This window comes from Arabidopsis lyrata (genome assembly GCF_000004255.2).
Source record: "Arabidopsis lyrata subsp. lyrata unplaced genomic scaffold ARALYscaffold_5, whole genome shotgun sequence".
NCBI lineage: Eukaryota > Viridiplantae > Streptophyta > Magnoliopsida > Brassicales > Brassicaceae > Arabidopsis > Arabidopsis lyrata.
In genome coordinates this window covers 2,536,313-2,558,871 of record NW_003302551.1, presented here as the reverse complement: position 1 = coordinate 2,558,871, position 22,559 = coordinate 2,536,313, and the positions used below count along the sequence as shown (strand labels likewise).

At 30.3% G+C, this 22,559-nt stretch overlaps 2 protein-coding genes across 2 annotated transcripts; one reads left to right on the top strand and one right to left on the bottom strand.

The window, feature by feature from the left end:
- Positions 1-225: 225 nt before the first annotated feature.
- On the bottom strand, positions 226-2,314 carry LOC9311357 (ethylene-responsive transcription factor ERF119). The gene is made up of 2 exons (XM_002875243.2): positions 1,940-2,314; positions 226-1,839 (listed from the first exon to the last, which is right to left on the bottom strand). Exon 2 carries the CDS (start codon positions 1,685-1,687, stop codon positions 668-670), a length of 1,020 nt encoding a protein of 339 aa, XP_002875289.1. The 5' UTR covers positions 1,688-1,839; positions 1,940-2,314; the 3' UTR covers positions 226-667.
- Positions 2,315-18,717: 16,403 nt separating this feature from the next.
- Positions 18,718-19,343, top strand: LOC9313004 (protein NIM1-INTERACTING 2). Its single transcript, XM_002876890.2, has one exon. The coding sequence runs from the start codon at positions 18,858-18,860 to the stop codon at positions 19,209-19,211; it is 354 nt and encodes a 117-aa protein (XP_002876936.1). The 5' UTR covers positions 18,718-18,857; the 3' UTR covers positions 19,212-19,343.
- Positions 19,344-22,559: the final 3,216 nt, after the last annotated feature.

Sequence of the window (22,559 nt, the reverse complement as noted above, 5' to 3'; positions counted from 1 at the left end):
ATGTGATAACAATAATTCGTGTAGCTAACGAAACATTTTTAAAGTCTGCATGTGTGACGATGTGATGACGTCTCGTTCGTGTAGCTGATAAACATTTTCCCAACTAAAATCTACATTGAACATCGATACCTTGATCATCATACCTGTCCTCTATTTTTTGAGCCAAACTATATCGGATTTCAACTTGGAATCAAACCGAATGAAACCGAAATCAAACATTGGTACTTAAAAGAGCAGAAGAAGAAACCATTATGTTTGTAGCACAAAACAAATAAACTAGGTCTCACATATATATCAATAACTCAACAGGCAAAACTTACAAAGATTGAGAGAAAGCTTACGAAATCGAAAACATCTAAAGGGCTTTTCAAAGACAATCCTCATTTAGAATAAACACCTAAATGAGAAACAATTGCCTTCAGAAAACCCCACCTGAGGTTTACAATTTCGATCTCACCTCTCTATCTTCTCCACAACATCAAAACCATTATGTCAACAAAACTTTCTTTAGTAACACCAACACACAAAACTGCATCTGCTTCTATCTTTAGGGTTATTGCTTCCCCTGAGATTAACTGCCTCTGCTGTACTGTAATAACTTTAGACAAAACCGAAAGAGCTTTTTTACGTTGCTCCTATAGCTAATAATAACACCTAGCTGCAAAACTTATGGGCACGCGATATTAAGAGGAGTGGTAGCGGCTGTTGCGATATGATCAACGAAAGCGTACTTTTCAATGGTGGTTCCAATGAGACCAAGATCGATCTCCACGTCTGAGAAATCATAGTCTGGAAGTTCGCTTGGACCGTCACATTCAAGACCAATGATGTCCAGATCATCTATGCCGCAGTAATCATCCAACATTTGGTTGTTGTTCTCTTCTGTTAAGAGAAAATCAAGCTCACACGCATTTGGGATTAATGACTCATCAATGAAGCAACCCAAGTCAGGAATCTGTAGATCTGCAAAGTCGAAATCAAAAGTCGCTTTCTTCGATTCACCAGCTTGCGGATCAAGGGTCGAATCAACTAGCATCTTGTCAAGATCAATGCTTGACACAGCTTCAACATTAGACCCTGAAGCTGAGATCATAGAACCAGACTCATTTGAATCTGACAAAACAGAGGAAGCAGCAGAAGTGGCTGCAGCCAAAGCATCAAACTCAAGCTTCTTAGCAGCATAAGCATTAGCTGCTTGTTCAAGCGTCTCGTAAGTACCCAACCAAGTTCTAGTTTTAGTGATTGGATGTCTAATCTCAGCAGCCCATTTACCCCATTTCCTCTGCCTAACACCAACAGGCTTCGAGACACTAGAAGAACGTCCAACGACCGGCGACACTTTGCTGCTAAAAACCTTTTTGCTACAAGCTGAGATTTTGGATTTGCTTCCACCATTATTACTACTCTCCTGACAAACTGAGCTTTCAGATTCTGCTTGAGTAGCGCCTTGAGCGAAAGGAAGATCAATCTCACAGACATAACGTTTCCTTCTCTGAACCCTTTCATCTTCTTCGCTTGATGAATAGTCAGTAGCGTAAGGATCATTCACAACGAAACGGAGTTTTCTCATAGTCTTCAAATCTTCAGATAAACCTGGGAGGTGATTTAGCTGAAAAGTTTTCTTCTTCATGGGTTTTTTGTGGGGTTTATTGGTTTGAATAGAAGAGCGCTTCTTTCGTTCAGCCATTTTATCGAACACTTGATGTGCGAAATTCAAACCAAACCCCCTAAAACCCTAAAGAACTTCTCTCAAAATTCCCAGAAAAAGCTTCAAATCAACAAATGAACTCTCTCAAGAACAAGAAAAGTCCTCCAAAATTGTTGACACTAGAACAAGTCCTGTTTCAATAACCAGCAAAAACACACCAACCCACTTCAGATTCGAACAGAGAAACTATGAAAATCTTAAAAAGGAACAAACTTTATCAGACCCAGTTACCTTTTAGGCCTTAAACGCATGGAAATAGATGAAATTGTGAGAAATCAATATGTGAGAGAGCCAGTAGATGAAGCTTGATGAACCAGAGAAACAGAGCATAAAGCGATTAAGAAGAAGACGAAGACGAAGAAGGAAGAAAAGTAGAAGAGAGAGAATAGTCGGAGCTCCGGTTCAACAATCCCGGCGACTTCAAAGATCCTTCTCTCTCTCACTCCTCAGCTCTTCGAGCTTCCCAAAAGTGAAAAAGAAGAGTGAGAAGATAAAAGATTCAAAAAGAAGAAGAAGAAGAAGATAAAGTAAGAATCAAAACGAATCGAAAACAGATGACAAATCTATGGCCAAGATTTTTTCTGGCTCTCTATACCAAAGACAAAACTTTAATTTATGTCGGAAAAATAAAAAGTTATGTAACTGGTAAATGAGAAATTTAAGAGACCGAGGAATTTAAAAAGATGTTAAAAATCTAAAAAAAATGATTGTTCAAACACAGATCTCAATAAAAATTTAATAAAAGCATTAAAATAAGAAAAAACGTATATGGGAAATTAAATTCTTTGTTTTATTAGTTTTTATCTTTTTGTTTTTTTTTTGCTGGACAGTTTTAATTCATATGGGTTCGGATTGGTGTAACTGTTTTTACAATATGGTAACAAAACATACTACTCCAAATTTGGAATTATATGATGGACATATGGTAAATATATTTAGTTTGAGAAAAGAATAATGTACTTTGTGTCCAATTTTTTTTTTTAATTATAATACATGACAATTACTTGTTACTGCTATTGCACTGTGCCACTGTGGGTATTTGGCTCTATGAAATAAAAATAACATATCTATTCGTTTTTTAATTTGAAAAAGAACAAAGAGAGTGACTATTAAGGGCTTGATTGGTTCTCCCGCTACCACCCGCAAACGCAGCGTTTGCGGGCGGTTGCGGTTACTAGCGTTTAAAACCAATCATAAAAAACGTTTTATACCGCTCTGAACCGCTCTAGACCGCTCCGAACCGCCGAATTCAAAAGCTCCTTCCCGCAAGCGTTTGCGGTTGCGGGCGGTAGCGGTTGGCAAATTATTATTTTTTTTATTATTCAAATCCTATACATATATTAAAAAATACATAAATAACAAATAAATTAAAAAAAAAAAAATTATCAAACCCTATATATATTAACGTTAATTCTCAAAACCCTAATTTTTTCTATTTACAAAAATTCAAGAATGACAAAATACAAACTAAGTATTGTAATAAAATTATTAATCTAGAGGATCTAAGAATTCAAAACATCTATTTTTTTAGTTTGTCATATTTTTTTTTTTTGTAATTTGTTATATTACTTGATGCTGTTTTTTTATGAACCAAATGCATGAAGTAATAAGCACTTAACTATGAAATATATTATTTTGAATAATTATGTAGTAATTTTATATATTTTATTATTATTAATTGTATATAAATTTTTTTGTATTTTATCATAATAATATAAATATTTGGTGTTTTTATACTTTATTATATAATTATCTATTATATTTCTTTTGATCATTTTCGATTTAACCGTTGTCGCATCCGCTGGTTAACCAGTCATAAAACTCCCGCAAACGCACCAATTTTCAACCGCTTAACCAGTCGTTCAAAATGCATCATAACGCTTGAAACCGCAACTGCCCGCTTCCGCAAACTCCCGCAGACGCAACCGCGTCCACTGCGTTTAAACCAGTCAGGCCCTAACTACTCCCTCATTGTTTTTGCGATAAGATGTTTTAGTGAATTATTTATTATTCATATTATTTGATGTGATGTATACTTGTAGTACCATTTAACTCATTTTCCCAAATTGACTCTTAAGAAAAAATTCAAAACAATTTTTTAAATCAATTATAGATTTTTATATTTTTTGCATTCAACAATAATATCTTACAAAAAGATCTTTTAAAATCAATTATAGATTTTTATATTTTTTGCATTCAACCAAAATATCTTACAAAAAGATCGAGGGGTATAAGTCAACTCCACTAATTAACATGAGAATTGGAGAGGTTAATTAATTAAATTAGAGGTAGTTTACTTTTTTCAGTGTCTTGATTGTGCTAAAGAAGAACAATTTCGAACGTGGAGCCGTGGAGGATTGTTACATCCCCACATTTGCTAGTTGCTACCAACCGAGGGACTTTTCATCATAATTCACAAGTCTTCTTCCCATCTTTAGTGGATATAAATAAATACAATGAGAATAATTCACAACACAAAACTCTTTTGAATAACTCGATTTTTTTTTTCAACACTCAAACATTTCATTAAGTCAATTGTCCTATTTTTTTGGGTCAACTAAGTCAGGGGTTAAGTTAGGTTACTCATCTTTTACAGGGGTTACATATTCAGTAATATAACATTAACTAGATCACTCTAATAGCTTGCAAATTGTTTTAAGTTCAATATGATTTGAACCGATCCATTTTAGAGGTTAGAGGTGGAGATCCAACGGTGAGTTCTTCTCGGTTTGAGCTGAAATATAGGGTTGTTTGAGACTGCATATTTCTAGGCTTTTGTGTTCTCTTTCTTATTGTTGGAGATTGCTCTCTGTAGCTTTATTCTCTGGTGGACGTGGTTGTACTCAAATACATTGGTGATAGTGGAATTTTGAGTGGACTACGGTCCCGTGGTTTTTTACTCCTCACATTGAGGGGGTTTTCCACGTATAATTTGGTGTCTCATTTACTTTACGTTTTTAAGTTTTGCTGCAAGTTTATTATATTTTCTTCACATACATAAGTGCGGGTGAAACTTTATTCCGTTGCGCTATTGTGCGTCGTTTCCCCAACAAAGTGGTATCAGAGCACTGGTTTAATAACTTTGGGTTATTGGTTGCTTTTGTGAGCGATAGAAAATATGCGCAGAATGATAAGCTTGAATGGGTCTAATTATCATCTATGGAAATGCAAGATGGAAGATTTGCTTTTTGTGAAGGAATTTCATGTTCCTGTCTTTGAGGAGAGGAAACTTGAAGATAAGACAGATGATCAGTGGAAGTTGCTACATCGCCAAGTGTGTGGTTTGATAAGGCAATGGGTAGATGATAATGTGTCGAATCATATTGAAACTGAGACTAATGTTGAGTCCCACGCGTAAGAGGCAGTCCTCTTGAGTCCCCAGAATCCAACAAAAACGAGCAAGGGACCTAAGGTTCTGGAAAATGCCCTAGAGGCGGTCTGCTGATCATTGGCCCGGGCTTTTGAAAACACTGACTCTTCTCCCATTGCCCATCGCATCACATAGCAATCGGCCCTCTTTGTAGCCGCCACCAACTTGATGAGCTTCTCCACCTTTTTAGAGGAAGGGTTCCACTTCTTCAGACGACGCTCAATCCGAAAAACAGATGCCTCGATGATATACGCGTACAATTGGTTGTCTGTGGCCTCATTGGCAGCATCCTGAAATATTTAGAGATGAATTTCATTGAATTCATTCAAAACACAATAGGAAATGTTATTCAAAACCAATTTCAATGAATTTCCTTACCTCGACATTGACATTGTGACCTGGAATCAATAAATAAAAAAACAATAACATCAGAAATAGAATATCCAAAAATAAATTCCCATAAATCTCACCAATCGAACATCAAAAAATATATTCCCATAAATATCAACAATAATCAGCAATCAAATATCCAAAAATAAATTACCATAAATATCAGCAAGAATATCCAGTAAGAAATTCCCATAAATATCAACAATCGAATGAATATACCGCAACTTGCCAAAAATGAATCCCATAAATCTATATATATAATAGGAGAGTCTTCTCTCCATCTATCATATCCACCTAAGCATCCACCTAAACAACATAATTTATTATAGCATTAAAATAAATTTAAAACATTCATTTACTACATATTTATTTGACTTATAATTAATAAAAAAAAGTAAATAAATAAAAAAAGAATTATGTAAAATAAATGAAATGTTAATATAATAAATATAATAATATTCAAATTTTATTAGTAGTAATAATATAATTTAACTTTTATTAGATAAAACTTAAAAATAATCATACTTCAAATTTTTGAATGTGATAATGAGTTTTAGAATGAAAGTAATTTAAATGCATAGTGAAAAGAAGTATAAAACTAAATATATGCAATTCCATATGTAAGATTTTAAACAAGAACATTAAATTTAAAGTAACATTAGTTTCTAAGAACAATATTCTATATATTTTTATTTATTACATAAAGAAAAATAAAAATTATTAAATTCAACGTAAAATTGATAATTTAAGCCGAAGATATTGCAAAAATCACATTTTATCTTGTGAAATTATAAAAACAAATCTTGAAAATTTTAAAACATTATCATCCATCTTTAAAAAATAAATAATCAATGATCATATTATTCATGAGTTTTACAACAAAATATACAAAAAATGATATGTAATTAAGCTGTTAGAAAAAATATGATATGTAATTTGTGTAGCATATTCGCAAGTTGAACTATAACTTTATAACATGATAAAAAAGAAAAACAAGTTTGGTATTTCATCAATTAAATGAAATGCTTTTAACCCAAAAAAATTGAGTATTGAAAGATAGGAATTAAGAAGAAAATAGTTATGATATGTCTTGAAAATTAATTCACTGTCCAATATATATTATATGTGAGTCAATAGAATGTGAAAAGAAATTAGATGTCAACAGGCAATGAGTTTATCATAGAAGATGACGAGATAATTTGTAGTTAAAAGTATTTGAAAATAAATTTCTAAGACTTAGAAAGATAATACACATGACTAAGGTAAAATGTTTGAGATCATTAATTGTGTGAAATGAATGAGTTTTTAGAGAAATAAATGACATAAATTATTAAACAGATTATTAGATTCAAACTTGGGCTTAACCGTTTAGTCATGTAATCATGCAAAGTGAGATAAGATAGACACAATTGATGACTTAGGCGATAATTATCTTATGGCGCGCTCAACTTGCTTCAATGGGTAAAACAAGTTCGCTAAAGCTGTTCTACCAACATGGTACTATATATGTACATTTACACTAAATAATGTTCATGAAACTCGGTATATTCGCATTTTATAGGGAATGATGTTATGTTCGTATCAACATTTAATCATAAATAATATCTACAATTAGGTCAACAATCGATAATTAACTTCAAAACTTTTTTAAAAAAATGTCTTCATGGAATATGAAGAAGAAATAAACTCTTTTAGAGATAAGATAAATGGGTCATTAGATTGTGGTCGATACCTTTTATTCTTTTCGCGAATTTTTTAAGTGATCTTTGTTACAATATGATATATATCAAACTATTAATTTGTCAAGAAAACAATATCGTCGACATTATATATGTTGTATATCACTTATTATATTTATGCTCAAATATTTATCTTTTAAATTTTACGAAATACTATATTTTATACTGAAAATTTTATATTAATAGAAGGGATTTTTAAATCAAACGCGCAGGTACAAAATCTAGTATCTACAATACGGTTCACATTTCCTAAGATATCATATCATATAACAGTATATTTCGTTCCGATTCAAAGAAACAAAAAAAAAAACCAGAGAAGCTAAAAAAAAATCAGAATCGACGAAAATGATTTACCCTTGCCGTTACTACCGGAGGAGAAGCTTCGATTTTGGGACAAACCCTTGTTAGTAGCGGATGAGAAATCACGATACTGTAACAACAACTTTCCCTTGGCAACAGCATTCCGAATCATCTTCTTGGTCGAATTGGATCTTCGTTTTCCGAATTTGTGAACTAGGGTTTCTATATTTACTTTTGCAGTCAAAGTTTCAATCAATTTATCTGAATATTGACGGATCAATTCTTCTATACTAATGGGCTTCCAGGCCTATTGAATTAAGCTAATTGTCCGAACTATTTTATCTCACAAAGTTAAAAACTCGCGCTACGTAGCGATTAAAACACGACGTCGTTTGGTAACTTTCAACGTATTGATTTTTTTTTTCTTTTCCTTTTGACCTTTTCGATGGTCAAAGATAATGGGAATGAGCAAAAATAGTTCCAAATAATATCCAAAGGTCCAAAAAACAACAAAAAACAATCAAAGAAAAAACTAGGGAGTCTTCTTTTCATTCTTCTCATTCTTCTCAGCGATGAGAAGAATCTTCTTGTTCAAGTCTTCAAGAGTCGTCTTGATTTCATCTGTAAACTCCTTGGCTTTTGACTGAGTCTTTCATCTTTGCAGCTGACTCTTTGCTAATAATCAGAAGCTTTGCATTCAACTCCACAACAGCGAAATCCTCCTTGTAGGAGTCCCACGCGTAAGAGGCAGTCCTCTTTAGTTCCCAGAATCCAAGAAAAACGAGCAGCAGACCTATGGTTCTTGAAAACGCCCTAGAGGCGGACTGCTGATCATAGTCCCGGGCTTTTAAGAAGACTGACTCTTCTCCCATTGCCCAACGCATCACACGGCACTCGGCCCTCTTTGTAGCAGACACTAACTTGATGAGCTTCTCCACCTTCTTAGAGGAAGGGTTCCAGTTCTTCAGACGACGCTCAATCCGGAAAGCAGATGCCTCGATGAAATACGCGTATAATTGGTTGTCTGTGGCCTCATTGGCAGAATCCCAAAATATTTAGAGATGAATTTCATTGATTTCATTCAAAACACAATAGGAAATGTTATTCAAAACCAATTTCAATGAATTTTCTTACCCCGACATTGGCATTGTGACCTAGAATCAATAAATAAAAAAAAACAATAACATCAGCAATAGAATATCCAAAAATAAATTCCCATAAATCTCACCAATCGAATATCCAAAATAGATTCCCATAAATATCAACAATAATCAGCAATCGAATATCCAAAAATAAATTACCATAAACATCAGCAAGAATATACAGCAAGAAATTCCCATAAATATCAACAATCGAATGAATATACCGCAACTTGCCAAAAATGAATCCCATAAATATCTACAATACGGTTCACATTTCCTAAGATATCATATCAGATAACAATATATTCTGTTCCGATTCGAAGAAACCAAAAAAAAACCAGAGAAGCTAAAAAAAAAATTAGAATCGACGAAAATGATTTACCCTTGCCGTTACTACCGGAGGAGAAGCTTCGATTTTGGGACAAACCCTTGTTAGCAGCGGATGAGAAATCGCGATACTGTAACAACAATTTTCCCTTGGCCACACTTTTTTATACGTACCACACTTTTTTATTCTTCGATGAGAAATCAGGATTTTTATACGTACTTCCCAACCGAGGAGCAGGTTAAATTCGGTTCAATTTTCCGAAACCGAGTCCAGGCCCACGCATAAAAAGGTAAATGGGCTTGGATAGGGCTTAGAAGAACCGTAGGATAGGCCTTGTGAGTCTTTAAAAGCTGCCATGGGAGAGAGAGAATGAGAAGATTGAGAAAGCGACCAAAAGCGGACGGTGAGGAATCATAAACCCTATTTTTATTAAATATATTCACTGTGGGTATTTTGGCTCTGTGAATTAAAAATATTATTAAACTACGATAACATATCAATTCATTTTTTTTTTGGACAAAAATATCTATTCATTTTTTAATTTTATAAAGAACAAAGAGAGTGACTATTAGCTACTCCCTCAATGATTTTTGGGATAAGATGTTATAACATAAATATGAAAATTTTGAATAGAGATTGGATAAATATAAAATTAGATAATTGTATCTTAACATATAATTAGTAAATATTCCTAAATGACTAGAGATATGAAAAAAGAACTTATCATATATTTAAGGGAGACTCCCCATCAAAAGAAAATATATATTTAAGGGAGACTCACAAAAATGCTCATTTTTCAATACCCCTTTTCAAAAATGCCCCCTTTGGCTGTCCATTTTTAAAAATACCTATTTTTATGTACAAAATGACTAAATTACTCTTTTTTTAATAAAAGATATCACAAATATATAAGGAAATATAACAAAATTAGGTCCACAAAATACAAAATATTTTTTGGCGGGAAAAGTGATCCCGCAATTTTTCCCGCCAAAACACTTGTAAAAACCTTTAAAATACCTTGTAAAATTTTCCCGTAAATTTTTTTCAAGTATTTATAAGATATTATAAGATTTTACAAGCTATTTTATAAGGTTTTACAAGTTATAAGGTTTTACAAGTTTTTTTATAAGGTTTTACAAGTTATAAATACCTTATAAAACCTTATAAGTACCTTGTAAAACCTTTTAAAATACATTGTAAAACCTTACAAAACACTTGTAAATACTCCGTAAAACCTTTAAAATACCTTGTAAATTTTTCCCGCCAAAAAAATTGAGGAATCACTTTTTTCGCAAAAAAAAGTTTTTGGCGGGAAAAATTTTTACGAGAAAATTTTACAAGGTATTTTAAAGGTTTTTACAAGTGTTTTGGCGGGAAAATTGCGGGATCACTTTTCCCGCCAAAAAAGATTTTGTATTTTGTGGATCTAATTTTGTTTCAAATAAAGGTAAAATGGTCATTAAAAATTAAAAGAGGGCAGACCTAAAAATGAACTCTCAATAGGGGCATTTTTGAAAAGGGGTATTGAAAAATGAGTATTTTTAACAATTTTTCTATATTTAAATGATAAAACAATTATTTTTAAGAGTTACAATTATTTAGTAGAATAAAGAAAAATAAGAATTAAAAATATACTAAATTTAAAGGTTTTTACTGAAAATAAAAAGTAATTCATTTCTGAAAAATACACATTTAAAATTAAAAATATATTTTTAATGTTAAAGTATCAATTCATAATATTGATTAAAAATAAGAAGAATTGAGTACATATTATTATTTATAATTATAATATAATATAAATAGTTACATTTTAAAAAAATTCAATATTATCAGTGTTTTCTAAATTAAAAAGTGGTGGGTTTTTTAAAAAATCAAATGAATACCTAAAAAAAAGAAAAACTACGTATTAATCAGTGTTTATGAAATTTTAACATAGATAAAAAAAGTTAAGGTGATTTGAAATAAAACAAAAACTATCCTAAGCATCACAAATAAAAATAAAATAATCCAATCTAATAAAAAACTGTGTAATAATAATATTTGCGAATGCTATTTGGAAATTAGAATAGTAATGGTATATTGAAGAGTTTTTAATTAGAAGTAAAAATTAAGGATTAAAAAATTGTATTTTAAAATTAGAATGATTTATATGAGTTTGTAAGTTACAAATTTTACGAAAATGAACATTAAGAATACTATATAGAATCATAATATACGTCAAATTATATATGTATGAATTTTTTATTTTATTTTTTCAAACGGTCAAGATAAAGTGCGAAATTTGATGTTGAAATACGATGTTTGTGAATAGGAATTAGTCTATATATAAGATTTTTTTGTCTATAAATCAATTTTACATGCACCAAACATGGTGAAAGACACTTTATGATAAATATCTCCCGAGATTTTTTAATATTCACTTTAATAAAAAAATCATGCAACTTATAAAAAAAATTTAATGTTGAAAGATATGAATGAAAAAATATTTACGATATATCTTGAAAACTAATTCATAGTCAAATATATTATATGTGAGTCAATATAAGGTGAAAAGAGTGTAGATGTCAGGAGACGACGAGTCAATCATAGAAGATAACTAGAAAAATTGTAGTGAAAAGTGTGAAAAATATTTATTACTATGGAAAGATTATGAAAATAAGTAAAGTAAAATCTTTTAAAATTCAAATAATTTAAAGATTCGCATTGATAAAAAAAAATCAAAATCCTGTGCAACGCGCGGATACATAATCTAGTATACTTGCTATGGCAAAGGAATCGTACCACTTCAGATATATAGGGCGCCAACTGAATTTCACAGCGGATGCACTTGCCAAGAACGCCCGAATTCAAAAATTGCATTATACTGTATCTTGTCTCAAAATCTTTGTCAAAACAGTTATGTACTATGGTTTTATCTAGTGGATAATTTGGCCGACAAAAAAATAATAATTAACTTACTCCCTCATTGTTTTTTGCGATAAGATGTTTTAGTGAATTATTTATTATTCATATTATTTGATGTGATGTGTACTTGTATTATCTAACTCATTTTCCCAAATTGACTCTTAAGAAAAAATTCAAAAGAATTTTTAAAATCAATTATAGATTTTTATATTTTTTGCATTCAACAAAAATATCTTACAAAAATATCGAGGGGTATAATTCAGTTCCACTAATTAACATGAGAATTTGGGAGGTTAATTAATTAAATTAGAGGTAGTTTACTTTTCAGTGTCTTGATTGTGCTAAAGAAGAACAATTTCGAACGTGGAGGATTGTTACATGCCCACATTTGCTAGTTGCTACCAACCGAGGGACTTTTCATCATAATTCACAAGTCTTCTTCCCATCTTTAGTGGATATAAATAAATACAATGAGAATAATTCACAACACAAAACTCTTTTGAATAACTCGATTTTTTTCTTCAACACTCAAACATTTCATTAAGTCAATGGTCCTTTTTTTGGGTCAACTAGATCAGGGGTTAAGTTAGGTTACTCATCTTTTATAGGGGTTACAAAATTCAGTGATATAACATGAACTAGATCACTCTAATAACTTGCAAATTGTTTTAAGTTCTATCTGATTTGAACCGATCCATTTAAGCTTGTATTTTAGAAGTTGAGCTCATCCATTATTTGAGATCTAGTTACACCACAGAATATTAGGCCTGGGCATTCGGGTACCCGTTCGGGTTCGGTTCTTTTTTTTCGGGTATCGGGTCTATTCGGGTAGGAGGTCGAGACCCATTCGGGTATTCTAAAAATTCGGTTCGGGTTCGGTTCGGTTCGGGTATTTTAATAAAAAAGTAAAATACCTGAAATTAACCAAAAATACCCGAAATATTTTTGGGTTCGGGTCGGGTTCGGGTTTTTTTACTCGTATATACCCAAATCTAACCGAAATACCCGATTTCTCAAAACTACATTGATTACTCTTTGCCCAAATATAACCAAAAATATCTACAAATACTAAAATTACCAAAAAAAAAACTACATCATTAGTTATTTTTTAACCAAATATATCCAAATGTATCCGAATTACTCAAAAATACCTAGTATATTCGGATTTATGATTTTAGTTTTAGGTATTTCGGATATTATAAGTATAAATATAATTAATATTTTTAGGTATATATTTGTATTTGGGTACCCATGGGTATTGGATTCGGTTCGGGTTCGGTTCGGGTTTTTTTCGGGTAGGGATCTAGAATCCATTCGGGTATTTTTAAAAATTGGTTCGGATATTTTTTCGGGTTTTTTGGTTCGGGTATTCGGTTCCGGGTATTTTGCCCAGGCCTACCACGGATGTATATGTGGTTAACCTTAAGAATACAAAAAAAAAAGATCTAACGTGTTTTACTCGATTCTATTTGGTTTCGGTCTTAATAGGTTTAAAACAAATTAATACAGGTCGCTTCCGAATTAATCCTAAAAGTTAAGATCTCTAAATTGAAATTTATATATCAACTTCAAATTTTATGATTTTTTTTGTTAGGTTAAGGTTCATTACGATTGATTCCATTAAAAATTTAAAGCATTTTTTTTACTGGAATACCAAAAATATATTGAAAGTGTATTTTTCTTTCAATTCCATAAAATGTTAAGAACTCGTGATTTCCAAATTTTGTTTATTCCACAGCCTTTGTTGCTTATCGCTAGCGATTGCCACATTGGTCCAGACCTACTCCCCTGTTTATTTTCAAGATTGCCATTCTCAAAGAGTTGGAATGTTGGATAACTAAACTTTTTTCCTGCAACAATTTAGTAGGAAAAAAAAAAGCGAGAAGAAAAAAGAAAACAGTAAACGCACGCGTGAATGCATGTGATTGCATTTACAGAAGTAAGAAAAGCATTTTCTCCACCAAATTAAACACTATACATATACAATGACCCATATCCATTGCCGGCTCAACATTTTTATGGGTCCTAGGGCAAAAAAAAAATTTGGACTTTTAGAAATTTTTTTTTAATGTTTTTTTGCTGTAAAAAAATTTTCTGTGCTATTTTTGTTAAAAATATTAATTACTAATACTAAAAACAATAAATAAAAAATTTTATAGACCTTTCTAAATTTTATTTTTATGTTATAATCTAATTTTTTAATATTTTTAGAAAAATATTTTAAAAAATGGGTCCCTTAATTATTGGACTACGGGATTGAAACCCTGGCCGTCGCACCGCCCGCCCACCCATCTGAGCCGGCACTGCCCATATCAAAGCGTTTAATTAACTAATGCTATGGTAGAATACTCTACCATAACATACAAAAAAACGTTATCCTATGTAAGGGGGTCTACTATAACAGGGACATAAAACATCATTTATAAAAACACTATTGATGACATATATAGCACTTCTCTCTTGCTAATAATGTAGATATTTCTTGTTTTAAAAAGTTTTATATGTAATGAAGGCAACAAATTAATTTGATGACATTTTTCGACGACAGTAGACAAAAAAGTTTTTAAGCAATCTATACTATTAATTGGGAATCACTAGATATTAAACAACCTTATGAATGGTAAAATATTACATAAGATGCCATTGATTTTTAGTGTTTTCAAATAAATTCATTAAAAGTACAATAATAATCACAAAATTAATATATTTAAATAAAAAATAAAATTCTTTTAAATAATTATTAATTTCCAAAAAAATAAACTAACTTTCTCTCTCTTATTAATTATGGACGAAAATTTGAAATTAATTTTTAAAAAATTGTTTACCAATGATAATTGAAAAACTAAGATTTGATATCCAACTAAGATTTTATCTAAACCAACAATAATAGATTATTCTATATCAAAAATAAAAATAATATCATTTTAATTCAAAATTAAAAACACTATCTTTTAAAAAATTTATCAATGGAGGATTTTAAGATTGAATTTGAAATTTCGTAAGAAAATTAAATACAAATATTTTAAGATTCAGTTTTGTGATAATATTTTCACAAATTTTGAAATATAAAACGAAATTTTATTTCACAATTTCTAAAAACGATATTAGATATTAACAAATATTTATATTTACTATGAAATAAACTCAAATAATAATAAATTTAAAGTAATTATAATTATGGCCTTCGTTTAGAACAAGTTTCAGAAATATCTAAACAATTGATTATACATATTAATTTCGAAATATTTGCGTTTTATTTTTTCTTTCTCAACCATATATTCCTTAAATAAATCCCTAATATATTGCATACAGTTTTGGAAATAATGTAAACTAATTATATATTTTTCATTCAAATAAAATTATGCAGCAATAGCATATCCCTTTTTGAGATGTATCTCAAATTTTTATTTTTAGTCCAAAATCAAATCAATTTAGCTAGGGAAAGAAAAACTAATAAATTTGTTAAAATATATTTGTAACTTTAACAACATACATATTAATCAGCAAAACTCACAATATGTATTGTATGGTGTTTAACGGTAAGCAAACAAGAATTTGGAACATGATTTTAATGGAACAAAATGAGAATATGAATTACGAGACGAGATGGGAGGGGAACATAAATTAAAAATCAAATTAAATACCCCACTGGTATGAGTTCGGGTTATGAGCACTATATAAAATAAATTTGTTTACACACAACCTTGTACGTACATTTTCAGTTACACATATTCTATTTATGACGGATACGGGACCGTTATATTTTTATTTCACGTATATGAGACGGGTTATGGGACAAAGAATTTATGACAAATACAGGACGAGATAGGTTCCCTGTTCCAAAATAGTTACACCTAGCTAATATACATGAAATAACCAAACTAAAACTGAATCTATATCCTATTTAACGCATGTAATCAAAATTTTAGAAATATTTTGATTAGTTAGAAAATAAAAACGTAACATCATTTAACTTTTGCAACTAAATTATAACTTAATTTGATCTTAAATATAATTTCGCATGTACGTGTAGGTCCGGATCTTAAAATATAACTACGTACTAACGCAACTGAATTTCGTTCATTACTCTAACTTTATAATATTTATACTATTATGAAGTTCACTAACACAACAAAATATTTTATATTCTTAAAATCTATATAACAATTTTTATAATAATATCTCTGCACGTATGTGTAGAACCAGACTTAATACACTAAAATATATATCATAGAAACAACAAAATAATTTATATTAAATTAAAATTTGTTAGAAATTTTTTTAAAATATAAAATCCTGCACATACGTGCGGGTCATAATCTAGTAATAAAGTAAAGACACTGTATGTATACTTTTCTAAAGTATAGAAACAACAAAATGTCAACAAATTTAGAAGAGTGTATACGTCAAAGACTATTCGTAAAGAAAAAACGGTCGTGACAAAAATTAGACAAATTAACAATATATTAAATAAACTTTTTAAATAAGAAATTTGTAGTATAGAAACACTATTAGATCAAATTCGCAATATTTTGTTACATTTCTTATATAAAAATCTCTAATTCAGTGGGAAGAAAAGTAAAAGGATCATCGCATCCACAGATACAGGTGTCGGATTATCAGTGTCACGTGGTGTTTAAAACGTAGACATTTCACCATGTGGACTAATACATTCATAAATAATTCAGCCATCGAAGACAACCATCAAGCAATTTCTATACTAATTTAAGGGTTTGATTGGTAACAAGCTATTAGCTGGAGCGGTTAGCTGAAGCTGTTAGTTGTTAGGGAATAGTACAAAGCTGTACAAAAGAATAAAACACGAAAGCTGTACAAAAAAATAACGCAGAACAAATTTTAAAAATTTATTCTGATTGGAAACATCATAACGGTACACATAATAAATAATATTAAGAATTTAGAAAGAAAGAAAAAATTATATAGAAATGTACTTTAGTATATAATTACATATGAAAAATAAGATTATATAGAATGAACAATATTTTATTGTTAGAATAATAATATAAATTTACTAGTCCTATAATAAATAAATTTTCTTTATTTTGAGCAATATAACATTCCAAAATAATTGTTTGAGAAAAAACCATTATTTCTAATGAGATTTTTTCATAGGCTGTATTATTTACTTTTTCGGAAATCTTTATCAGAACATTCGAGACTTTTTTTTTTTGCATTATACATAGTTACAATTATATTTTATAAAGTTTAATTATGCGGTTAATAATACGGTTAACCGTGCGGCTAATCGTTCTTTTAAATAACGGTTTTGATATGTTTCCGGTATATTAACGGTTACGGTTAGTATATTTTTTTTAACCGTAACTAATCTAGTTTTTCGGTTGAAAAACGGTCCAGTTACGATCCAAAATACGGTTATGGTTAGCTTTTGGTCATGCTTACTAGGTATGACCAAAAGCTAACCGTAACCATATGTTGTACCGTAACCGGACCGTTTCTCAACCGTAACCGTATAAAACGGTTAAAAACCGTAACCGTAAAAAATAATTAGTTACAGTTAAAAAATATATTAACCGTAACCGTTAATTAACGGTAAACATATGAAAACCGTTATTTAACCATATGGTTAACCGCATAGTTAAAACTTTAAAAATATAATTGTAACTCCACATAATGCAAAAAAAATTATCGAATATTCAGATTAAGATTTTCAAAAAAGTAAATGATACCGCATATGAAAAAATCTACGTTAAAAAAAATGGTCTTTTCTCAAACAAATATGTTATACTGTTATTTTGCTCGAAATGAAGAAAATTTGGTTCGTAACATACTTTTTGATTTTATGAAAAGTATTATAATAAGTTAGGTAACTCGTAAGATTTCGCCTCCGATATTAACCGTATTGTAGTCATCAAATAACTATAACCGTAATTATCCGTAACCGTTATAACCGTAACCGTATTTAACCGTAACCGTTATAACCGTATTTAACCGTAACCGTTATAACCGTATTTAATCGTAATCGTAACCGTATTTAACCGTAACCGTTTTAATTTACTTTTGTTTTTGTCCAAAAATCAGTTTTTTTTTTTTATAGTGTACCGCTTTTCATAAAGTTTTTGTGATTGGTAACTGTCAAAGCTGTACAAACCTGTACAGCTTTAAAATTGGTTACCAATCATAGCCTAAATATGCAGAGTCATTTCAAAAATTATTAGTAAGTGGACACGTCAGACAAAACAGAGAGTTGAAAAAAAAACAGAAGTCTAGAGAGCGAAGGATCCACAAGTGGAAGCTGTTGTCGGAAGTTGGAAAGTTGGAAACAGCTTAGCCGCCTTACGATCGACCCTACAATTGATTCGACGTTGTTAACATATAAAGGCCCAATTATAATGTATGGTTAACTAAAAAGGCCTTTAGGCCCATATGTAGACTTATGTGAGGTCTATGTTTTATTTTAGTTAAAAACACCAATATCAATTAGTGCTTAATGCTTATATTATTCGAAAAATCATGACAAATCCACGTATTATTTTAAAATGATAGTGGATATAAATAAATAAATAAACTAGGAAATAAAAATCGCAAGAAAAATCTTCCCCACGTTAGTCTTCCTAATTTTTATGTTGTCTCAAAATGTCTTAGTCTTCCTAATTTATTTGTTTTTGGCCTAAGTTCTTGGTCTTTGTTAAATAATAAAGTATATAGATCTCTCTATATAAAAATATAGCCGATACCAATTTTTTCCACATGACTTCCTTTTATTCCAAAAGTCAATTAAAGAGTGACGTCATGACACTTACGCTTTAAAACATCCCATGATGATGTCATCATCATCAATCTCCACCGTCCATTCATTTAGTGGTTGACAATATCGACCGTCCAAAATCCACACCGACGGCTATAAGAGTTTCATTATAAGGTAGCAAAATAATTCCGCAAATATTAATTTTCTTGTCCACGCTAAACGACGCCGTTAAATTTTCTTTTGGCTAACATGAGTTCGGTGAAGAGAGAGGAACGCCGGGAAGAAGATAACGGAAACATAGAGAAACCGTCGACGGAAGTTGTTCGGACGGTAACGGAGGAAGAGGTGGATGAGTTTTTCAAGATATTACGGAGAGTACACGTGGCGACAAGAACGGTAGCGAAAGTTAACGGCGGTGTTGTTGAACGAGAGTTACCGTCAAAGAAGAGGAAACGGACTCAGAATCTTGGGTTGAGAAATTCGTTGGATAGTAACGGCGTTCGAGACGGAGAACTCGATGGGATTAATCGGGTCGGGTTACAGGGTTTGGGTTTGGATCTGAATTGTAAACCGGAACCAGACTGCGTTAGTTTGTCGTTGTAGTCCTTTCAAGTTTTTCTCCTTCTTACAATAATCTATTTTTTTTTAACTAAAATAAAATTTTAAAATGGAGTAAAAGAAAAGTATTATAATGTAATCCAATTTCAAATTCTACAATTTTATAGGTACAATGAATTACGTCGTGTAAAATGATTAGTCATATAACGATGAATCCAGTCTCAATTATTTGAAATTAATACAAATATTTATGGGTTAACACTTAACACAAAAAGGAATTATATTAAATAAAAAAAAAGAAGTAATAATAATCAATTATGTGTATATAAAATTATTTTTTTTATTATCTTCAAGATGTTTGGTAATTTGGTCTCAAAAATGCTTTCAAGAGATTTTTTTCATTTTTTGCTGAGCTAGTGGGCCTTAAGAAAAATAGCCTAATGAGATGTTGGGCCTAGTGGAGAAGCACTCATTAACACTTAAACAAATAATCACTACTAAGGTTATAATATATATAGAGAAATTGACTAACTACTACTCCCTCTTTTTCAAAATATAGGGGGGGTGTATTCGATTTGATATTTTAGGAGATTTGGTAGAATTTGATTATTTTAGAATTTTGAGAGCTTTGAGTGAATTTTTAGGAGATTTGGTTATTTATTAAGAGTTTTTATATAGAAATAAAGAAAAAATGATTGGTGATTTGGTGAGATTTCATCATTAAAAACTTGTGATTTTAGGATACTTTTAACCAAAAAAAGAAGAAAATTTGGATTTCACAGCTCCCATTCTCACAACGACGAGTTCAACAAGCATAGAAGAGTACTACAAGGCTCCATGATACAGATTCAACAAGTGTCATCTTTTTTTCTTTAATTTGAGGTTGTGATTTTGAAATTTTTTCTATGGATTTTGAGTTGTGGGGTTCACTATCTACGTGGGTTGGTGATGATTGTTTTGCTAATGACATATATAGCTAGTTGCAGTCACAAAATATTGATTATGGACATAATACGAAACGTAAAAAGAAGGGTGGATGTTGATCCACATCACGAAGAGGCAAATTTCGGAATGAAACAATTTGGGCTAGAGGAGAAGGGCAACATCATCGACAAAATATATCATGGACCAATGACGAAGATTTCAGCGGCATCCGAACTCCAGAAGGATTGGGGATTTCGAAATTGACTGAGATTTCAAGAGAAATCAAACGAAACGAAGGATTTTGGCATATAGCAATTGGAGAGGATGTTAGGGAGTGACGCAACGCAAAAAAATTCAATGGAGGAAGTAAAATTGTGAATCTGTAGATCTTTGGTGAAGTGATGTTGCAATATCTTTGTTAATTGAGGTAACTTGCAGAGATGGAGGTAATTACAATATCTCTGCAATTGTTTCTCGACACATTTTTTTTTAAAATCATTCAAAGTTCCACCTCTAAGGGTGTGATTTTTCCAGTCATATTTTTCAACTAAAAAGGTAAAAAAAACTCTCTAAAATCACTTTCAGTAGCCTATTCTAAAAAAGATGTGATTTTTTCAATAACAGTAGATTTGATATGAGTTTTACAAATTGTTGATTGAATAACAAGAGATTATGAACTATTTTAAGTGATTTTACATAAATTCCAAGTTCAATAACAAAGGATTTGAGAAATTTTTTAAAAATCACCAGTTGAATAACAAGTGATTTTAAAATTCACCTAAAATCCTCTAAAATACCAAGTCCAATACACCCCCCTATGGCTATTTGGGTTAAAAACACATATTTTAAGAAAATTTATTTTCTATTTCAAAACTATCATTTAAGAGTTGATTTAAAAAATTTAACCAATTAGAAAATAGACTGCAGAATACAAACAGTCATAAAATATCAAATATATTAAAATTGCATAGAAAGTTGCAAAACATCATATATTTTGAAACAAAATAAAAAATCGCAAACATCCTATATTTTGAAACAGAGGGAGTAATATATATTCTTTTCGTATGTTTTAGAGAAATTTTTTGTGTCATTTTAAGTGATGTTTTCAACTTTCTATGCAAAAATTAAATGTATTTAATTTTTTTTGACTAATGATATTTAAAATGTATTTTCTAATTAGTTGAATTCATTTTACTTAATGGTGTTATATGTAAAAGATATATATTAAATAAAAAATTATGTATTTTCTACTTTATGAAGAGAACAGTTTAAACAATGGAAAGGTGAGTTTTTCTGAATTCTAAACCCTATATTTATAGTTATGAAAGTCGTCTATAATTTTTCTAGGGTTCAGAAAATTACGGGGGAAGAGGATTAAATCTATTAGAATATTTAAGGTATATGATTGATTTTATTCGATTTTTTGTAATACGATAATGATTTTTTGAGTTGAATTTATTGATTAATGTGGATTTGAAAAGATTTTATCACTTTAAATATAAACTAAATCAAGGAGATATAATCTCGAACGATTAGTTATCAGTTGATTAGGTGAATATGCGGGATTGAGTTTGCATATATTATTCCGTGATTTTTTTCATTATAATTCGCATTTATAGTTTTAGTTGTTATGAAATGTTTTTTGAAGCTATTTAATCTAAAATGGCTATTTCAATAAACGGATTTTGTCATATAGGTTGTTATAGAAATATAGGAGTAGAGAGATTGTAATCCTCATAATAGATTTGCTTGTTATGGTTATTTTTAATAAATGTATTGAATCTGATTATTATTTTCTATAAATATTGTATACCCGATCGGGCCTATTCTTCGTAAGCCCAATAGGATCATTCATCAAACAAATCGGGCTGCTATTCCTCCTTCCAAAAAGGTGATAAAGACCCGAGATCCGACTTCATGATCCAAGATCCGCGTCTCTGTTTGATTATGTTTGTCCCATTATACCCCTCGCAGATCTTTTATTTTAAGTAGTAGAATCAGAAAATTGTAATGGCATTCTCTTGTAATTTTGTACACATTGTAAGGTTATTTTTTATATAATCCTTCCCAATTAATAATATAGATTTTGTTTCATATTACAAGATGTTTTACAAGTTTCAAGGTAAATTTAATTAAATGTATTTGACAACTTGTGACTATTTAATTGTTGCAGACTTTTTATGATTGGTTGAATTTGTTTTAACTAAATTATAAATGATGTTTTTAAAATAAAAATAAATTATTTTAATATGTGTGCATTTACCTTAAACAAATTATTTTAATATTTTGAAACAGATGAAGTATATTTTAATACTAATTATTGTCATATGTTATAAGAAAATAAAACATTTATACCCTTTACGTCGAAAAAACAAATCACATTATTGAAAACTCTTTTCAAGTAATTAAATCTATTTAATTTATTACGACCTATAATATTAATCTTTTATATTATTTCATATTATGTAT